General features: G+C 45.1%; 1 protein-coding gene across 2 annotated transcripts; it reads left to right on the top strand.

The window, feature by feature from the left end:
* The first annotated feature begins 3434 nt into the window (after positions 1-3434).
* Positions 3435-7906, top strand: psmc4 (proteasome 26S subunit, ATPase 4). Of its 2 annotated transcripts, none has more exons than XM_058083686.2 (10): positions 3435-3584; positions 4199-4297; positions 4876-5062; positions 5299-5555; positions 5647-5740; positions 5937-6104; positions 6193-6269; positions 6366-6534; positions 6689-6744; positions 7551-7906. In XM_058083686.2, the coding sequence occupies exons 1-10, from the start codon at positions 3552-3554 to the stop codon at positions 7662-7664; spliced, it is 1254 nt and encodes a 417-aa protein (XP_057939669.1). In that variant the 5' UTR covers positions 3435-3551; the 3' UTR covers positions 7665-7906. The 2 variants fall into 2 exon arrangements, with proteins under 2 accessions (XP_057939669.1, XP_057939671.1); XM_058083688.2 differs by lacking the exon at positions 3435-3584 and adding an exon at positions 3874-3900.
* The last annotated feature ends 229 nt before the right edge of the window (positions 7907-8135 follow it).

The raw sequence follows: 8135 nt of genomic DNA, 5'->3' as shown, positions 1-8135 counted from the left end.
TGAAATAGAGTTCCCTGACAAAGTGAAAAAGCCTTGATGCCATAAACAAATCTTATGTGATTCTTTTTGTGCATTAAAATGTAAAACGGTCGGTGCCGACCCTAACACCAGAGAAGGTTAATTAAAGATACCTGAGCCCAGCAGCTGCTCCGTGATGGATGGATGGATGGATGGATGGATGGATGGATGGGGTGAAGTGGCGGCAAAGCCAAGAGCTTCACATGTTGAACCAGCACAGATCCTACCTCGCTTCATCCATCACAGACTCAGCACTATCTCCACCAAAGGTCGCCTCTGCCGGGGAATCCAAAGCGGGGGTCTCGGGAGGTATGCGGGGGTTAGACTGAGAGTCTGGTACGTGACCATCACTGAACCCAATAGAATGCTTGCGGTGTTCATCATCTCCACGGAATCTTGTTGTACGTCTCCCGTCAAAAGTCCTTCCTTGTTGTTTCCCAGATGTTTTAGAGTCAGACGCCATGTTACCCCAAACATATTTGTGTCTGATGTCCACGGCAATAAATGCTAGTAATGACAGACTTGGAGTGTTGTCTCTAGTTTGACGTGGAATACTACAATAATACTACAATAATACTACAATAATACGACTGGGGGGTCGAGCTGTAAGCCCCGGGGGAAAGCAGTGGTAAGGTATTTACACTATGTATGCTTTACCATGTCAAAGTACTAGGACTGGTACTCAGTTATGTACACGCAGTACAACAGTCAGTACATTGGAAGAAGATTGGTGTAGTCGTCCCTCGTTTACTGTGGTTAATTGCTTCCAGGTGCGACCGTGATAAATACATGAAATGGAATGTTTGAAGTTCCAGCGTAGAAAAGCTGGTTGACTCCATGAAGACGTGGAAGCCAAGACATTGTTTCATCTGACACCTCACACACACTCAACGGGGGCCCCAGGAGCACCCAAAAACGGCATAAAATGCCAGTGTTTGAATTTGGTGATTTTTGACAAAAAACGTACGTCTGAAGGTCAACGTGTGTGGATGGGAGGAGAAGCAGGAGAAGAAAGGAACCTTTGTGATCCAAACAATCAACACGTGTTCCCAGCCTGGTCAGGTTTAGGGACAGCTAAGAACACATCCCATGACCCCCCGTGGGATGACGATGGAGATGTTCGTCTGGCCGAGCGGAGGTGCCAGCTGTGACTTCCTGTTTTAGGTCCAGGGGACGGTTGAAACATTTGCTGGTGTTTTGGTGTGAGCTTCGTGCTTTCTTGAAATAAACACAGCAGCTAGCAGGAGAAGTCTTCTCTTCCCGTCTTGGAACGGTCGTGCCAAGTGAGGAGCACAAATGCCCTGCAGCTGAAAATGTAGAGGATAAATCCACCAGTGGAGGCTGCATCAAATAAAAACTACACGGGGGTCCCCACCAGACCTCCTCCTGTCGCCCACCAGCAGCTTTCAGGGTGTTTCATCTTTTTATGGCCACAAACTGCATCCATGCTTTGTCCCCTCCACGGAGGGGGGGGGGTGTGCCTGGGTTAGCATCCTTCATGCTGACACGGCAGTCTATGGAGGAGCCGAGGAACACCTCAAGCATCCTTTTGGCAAACAAAGAGGCTTGCAGTGAAGGTGAGCACCAGGTAAGAGATGACCTTTTCCCTTTCTGGATGACCTGCTCTAGCTGGCTCCCACGTGGACCTGTGTGGGCTTGGATTGGATGCAGACCAAGACACATCTTCACGAGGGCATAGCAGAACAGTCACGTCAGGGTTTTCCAAACTTCCCATCTGGAAGACACCTGGATGCCGCTTGAGACGGGACTGACTCATCCCTTCCAGCAACGTTGGACAGGAGCATCATTTGGGTCCAAAAGCCGGCCGGTGCTCCAGCCATGTACAGTAGACCAAGACCAAGACATTTTCTGTCCTCGCGCCCCCGCTGGAAAGGGTTTGGCCTGCTAACCTGCTGCCATGCTAGCACGCTAACGGGATTAGCCTGTGTTTCTTTGCCTCTCGAATCAAGGAAGAAATGTTGTTGGTGGTGACAAAGTAGCTTTGGAGGAATCCTGGTTCATCAGTTCATCTGCCAAAGAATCCCAACGTTTGTTTTCACTGCTTCTGGGATTTACCGGAAGCTTCTGGAAATTCCGTAAGAAATTCTTCTGTAAATGGGAGAACACAAGCCCCACACGCTAAAATACCAAACCTACGCTTCTCATCCAGCAGAGGAAAAAAGGAAGAACCGAATGGGAAAATATTTAGCTAAGAAGGGAGGTGTTAGCAGTGGAATGGAGGTCAGAGTGCATGCTAATGCTAATGCTAACCTTGGAAATAAGGAAGTACATGTTCTCCATACTAAATCACCTATACATACTATATTTAAATGTCTCTATATTTAAATATGGCAGCATAATGCAAACTTTGTGTGTGTGTGTGTGTGCGTGTGTGTGGTTTCCAGATGTGTTGGTAGCTGAGGGCATGTGAGTCATTGTGGCGATGGTCATACCTGAACGCCACCAGACATGTCTGTATATACTCCTGTGTGTGGGGGGGGGTGTCTTCCATGACTCCGCCCTCCTTTACAGCCCAAACAAGAAGAACACCTGCAAGAATTATTTTTATATGCACCTTTTTTACCGCTGACTCATGCTAACCTCAACAATCACATGACCTCAGGCTGCCATCTTCATCAGCATCAGCTTCATCATCATCATCATCATCATCATCATCCTCCTGTATTTCTGGAACACACACACTTCCGTTCTTATGGCTGACACTTCTTTAGCTCAGTACAGGAAATCATCCATCTTTACGCAGGCTACCAAAAACACTATTAGAAGGTACCAACCACATGGTAGGAGTGAAGTAGTGTAACATGTAGTGTAACATCCATCCAAGTAGTGTAACATGACAGGAAATGCGGTAGGAAAAGAGCATGAGCTTAAAATTGTGTCAAATATTAATACTGACTTGACTTTTACAGTCAATTAGTTGTTATCTACAGAGGACAATGGCGCCCTCTGATGGAGAGAGAAAGAAGCACAGTCAAGGCCGTAGTACAGTAGTACAAGCTCAGTTTGAGTTTTTGTATAGAAGTACAGTAATTGGTGTTGGCTGGTAAAATAATAATAATAATAATGATGATGATAATGATAATATTAATAATCCATAAAATTTAATAAACATCCATTTTTATTCTTCCACTACATTGTCCTCCTGCTTTTTTCCACCATTAATTATACAGGATTGTTTTTCCCGCGCTCTGATGGCACCCTTTTGTAACGTCACCCCCCGCCGCCGCATCACGTGACTGATGTGTGCGCGAGACCGGAAGAAAAACAAGAAAATGAGGATCGCACTAACTGAAATGAAAGAAGAAAGGAAATGAAAGCAAACGACATTTTCCCCGTTTTGGAAATCGTGGCTTTTTTCATGAGTAAAACTAGAACACTTCAAAAAAGTAAAACAAGAATCTTACTAAAACAGAAATGTTTTCATCTTCGCAACATCGCGAAGAATTAACTACATTACCCATAGATCCATACGGCGGCGTAGTACGTCACTCCGCTCACAAGCAAAATCCAACATGGAGGACGTCGTAGCTGTGGAAAAGAGTCCGGTGAATATTCGTCTCTTTGTGTTTCTTGTATTGTACTCCTTTTGTCAGTGCTTTCGTGACAGGGTTATACACAATCCAGCGTTTATTGTTGGCCTCCGTTTGTGTTTTTAAAGCGTGTGTCGGCAGCTCCCGGTAGCTTTGTCAACAATGGAAACGTAAACCTGCCAATTCATTCTGCTGCTCTACATTGCCTGTCATGCTAGTTAGCCGCTAGCATTAGCATTGACGCTTCTGGTGGAGAATAAATCGGTACATTTAAACAAGCACCGGACTCACGATTTGACATTAGTCGAGTCGAAAGTGTATTTGGTGTTTGGTAAGTGTGAATCAGACATTTTGTCGACTTTTTGCGTTGTCAAACGTAGCTAGCTGTGAAGGAGCTACATGGCTAACTAAGCTGGTGTGTTTGCTGTTGCTAATTCAACAAATTCCAAATGTAAAGAATATTGTTCTCGGCGGGCAAATATAATGCATTCTTATCCATGTTCTGCCTCCTTGTAATAAGTAATAACAAACCGAAATTGGTTGAACAGTGTGTGTTGTGAGACCAAAAACAACATTTTACTACAATTTTTTTTTTGTTTATTTGTTCCTCTTGTTTTTGGTGCACACAGGACGAGATGCCGGCGGTTTTGAACTCCAGACCTCAGACAGGTCTGTCCTTCTTGGCACCAGAACCAGAAGACCTTGAGGATCTGTACAGCAGGTACAAGGTGAGACCTCGTTTGCTCTACTTCCACAATACTTTATACCCAACATAAGCCTTAAAAAAAAAGGAAATCTGCTTCGAGGTACTCCCTCACTTTCAAGCCAATGCCGTCAGGACGTTTACAGTTTGCGTTCTCTTATTCACAGCATTTTCACAGTCCATACGTTGATAGTGTTACTAATGATAAACAATAGTTCCACGTTTTGATTTGTCTTATGATTCTTTGTATTATTATTTCATACTTTGGGTATTATATGTTGGGGGAGAGTTGTACTATTATGGGAATAAAGTCAAAATACTATGGGAGTAATGTCAAAATGAAAAGAAAATTGACAGATTATTTAAGAAGTCCGTTGAAATATCGAGGGGAAAAAGCAGCAAAAATAGTAAACCAGCAAGCAGATGTTGGTACAAATAAGAGGCTGTTTTTTTCTGGATGACATTTAAAAATGTGAATATATATAACTTGTTAACATATTTACAGAATATCACAGCAGGCCTCGCGTCCTTTCATTTTACAGTGTGTGGTAAAGATGTTGGTTTTAAGATTAGTGCCAAGTTCCTTTTACCGTGTGTGGGCAGAAGCTGCAGCAGGAGCTGGAGTTTCTGGAGGTGCAGGAGGAATACATTAAGGACGAGCAGAAGAACCTGAAGAAAGAGTTCCTCCACGCGCAGGAGGAAGTGAAGAGGATTCAGAGCATCCCTCTTGTCATTGGCCAGTTCCTGGAAGCCGTGGACCAGAACACGGCCATTGTTGGCTCCACTACTGGTACGGTTTGTCAGTAGCAGTTGTTTTCTCCTGTTGTGCAGCTACAGCTGAAAAGCGCATGTAAACTGGCTAAAAAGGTGACTGAAATAGCAAACGTTCTGTATTTATAAATTCTTCATGATATCAGGTATCTTTTAGTGAAACCGGGAGATGCCAACAGCGTGGCTGCGTTTAAATAATTCAGACCAGAGGACGTGTTTTAATGAGTTACTTCTGCTCGGCTACCCACGTCTCAGGGTCCAACTACTACGTGCGCATCCTGAGCACCATCGACCGTGAGCTGCTCAAGCCCAACGCCTCGGTGGCCCTGCACAAGCACAGCAATGCCCTGGTGGACGTGCTGCCCCCTGAAGCCGACAGCAGCATCATGATGTTGACGTCGGATCAAAAACCCGATGTGATGTACGCCGACATCGGCGGCATGGACATTCAGAAGCAGGAAGTCAGGGAAGCCGTGGAGCTTCCACTCACACATTTTGAGCTCTACAAGCAGGTGCCATGTCAGAAAATGTGACCTTTCAACAAGCCTTGTCCGTAGATGTCCTCGCCGGAGCGACGAATGATTCGCTTTCTCTCTCACGCAGATTGGCATTGACCCGCCCAGGGGAGTCCTCATGTATGGGCCTCCAGGTTGTGGGAAGACCATGTTGGCCAAGGCTGTGGCTCACCACACCACAGGTATGAACCTGTCCCTCCACCTCTAATCATACTGTATGTACATCCATACACGTGTACGTACATCCCACACACATCCAGGCATACTGTACATCCATACATCCATGCATTTATCGATATAGCCAGCCATCCATCCCTACGTAAAAAGCACTTTGGGATATGGGTGGGAACCCAATGTGATTTTTGTCCTCGCCACCAGCGGCGTTCATCCGCGTGGTGGGTTCTGAGTTTGTGCAGAAGTACCTGGGCGAAGGGCCTCGCATGGTGCGTGACGTCTTCCGACTGGCCAAAGAAAACGCCCCCGCCATCATCTTCATCGACGAGATCGACGCCATCGCCACAAAACGCTTCGATGCGCAGACCGGAGGTACGCTACACGACGCACCGCTTTAGCTTGGTCTCACCTCCCCTGTGCGGCAAAACGTCAACCTTCCCACCTTATCGGTTCTCCGCAGCCGACAGAGAAGTGCAGAGAATATTGCTGGAGCTGCTCAATCAGATGGACGGTTTCGACCAGAACGTCAATGTCAAGGTGAGCCAAGTCCGCCACGCTGTCCGGGGAAGAAGCTTTTAGCTGATTCCCCCGCGGCTGCACCATCTCACTCTGATTCCAATTCACCACCTCCAGGTGATCATGGCCACCAACAGAGCAGACACGCTGGACCCGGCCCTGTTACGTCCTGGCCGTCTGGACCGGAAGATCGAATTCCCGCTGCCCGATCGCAGGCAGAAACGTCTCATTTTCTCCACCATCACCAGCAAAATGAACCTCTCGGAGGAGGTGGACCTGGAGGACTGTATCCTTGTTTGGCCACCGATGATGCATTCATTTCCACCCAGTGCTCGTCTATGAGGCTGTAGGAGTGGATGGATGGATGGATGGATGGATGGGTTGATTGATTGATTGATTGACGGATTGATAGATGGATTGCAGCCTTAACTGCGGTGCAGATGTGGCCCGACCAGACAAGATCTCTGGAGCTGATATCAACTCCATCTGCCAGGAGGTGGGTGGGCAACAAAACATCACACAAAAACGGCAGAAATGGAAACATAAGCAGTAAATCATTAGGATAAAGAAAAGAGATGAACAATCAAGTTCAAATATTTAAATATAAGAAAAAAACATGTTTGATATAAGAGTTGTAACTATGAGAAAGAAAATGATATAGTTGTCATTTTACAAAGTTTTACAAAGTAAAGCTTTATGAGAATAAAGTCATAATTAGGAGAAGGACATTTCCAAGGGCAAAGTTGAAATAGTTGGAACATTAAAAAAAAACAGCTTTAATGTAACATTAATAAAGTAAAAAAACATGAAATAAGTGGCATTGCAACTAGAAAAAAAATCAGTTTTTTATAGCAAAATAAATTCATCTATTATTAAAGAAAAGGCCGTAATATTATGGGAGTGAAAACAAAATCTCATTGGAAATGACCTTGGGGGGGGGGTTGTAAGATGGGAATGAAATCCTAATATGAAAAGATAATATACCGACATTATTAGAGGAAAGTTGGAAACCTTCAAACAACAAATAAGATGTAAGAATAAAGTCCAAATATTAGGAGGAAACTCAACATGTCTCAAGAAATGCTAGAGATATCCTAGTGTTATGATAATCTAAGGGGGGTTCACAATAAGCAAAGAAATATTTAGCTAAATTATTTACAAAGAAATTTGAAATATTTGGATTTTTTAAAACAAAAATGTGTGCAAAAAAGGATGTAGCAAAGTTGATATATATAACTTGTAAACGGTGTGGACACCCCTGCTGTGAGCGATATCAGAAAGTGTTTTGTTTCCCGGCGTCAGGCGGGAATGCTGGCTGTGCGGGAGAACCGCTACATCGTCCTGGCCAAAGACTTTGAGAAGGCCTACAAGACCGTCATCAAGAAGGACGAGCAGGAGCACGAGTTCTACAAATAGACGTGACGGAAGAAAGCAGAGGGGATGGAATTAGGACCGAGCCAACTGGTTGTCTCGGACTACAAGGCAAGGCCTAAGTTTGTATTTAGCCTCACGTGTCCCGAAAGTCATCTGGAGTGTTTTTGTACAGCCACGGTAACGACGCCTACGAATCAGGCCACACCTCCAGTGGGGGTTGCATGGAATAAGTACGGGCGTATATGATGTGACCTGCAAATCCATTAAAAGTCTTTTTCATTCAATGTGGATCAGGGTTCTTGGACTTCAATTGAATGACAAGGTTGCTTACTGTGTATCAGGGGAGGGTGCCCCCCCCACTCCCCCACCACCACCACCAGTATCTACCAGTGGCAAATTGCTGCTTTGGAAATGTAGCTTTATCTAAAAACAATGTCTTATTGGGACAGATTCATACGGAGGTCCCCAGCATGGACAAAACAAACGACCCTCGGGACACCTGAGGGGACAACT

The sequence above is a fragment of the Doryrhamphus excisus genome, linkage group LG17, assembly GCF_037039965.1.
Source record: "Doryrhamphus excisus strain RoL-2023G ecotype Guam linkage group LG17, RoL_Dexc_Guam_v1.1, whole genome shotgun sequence".
In the NCBI taxonomy this organism is placed as follows: Eukaryota; Metazoa; Chordata; class Actinopteri; order Syngnathiformes; family Syngnathidae; genus Doryrhamphus; species Doryrhamphus excisus.
The sequence above is the reverse complement of the archived record's forward strand: the minus strand, read 5'-3'. Positions and strand labels throughout refer to the sequence as shown.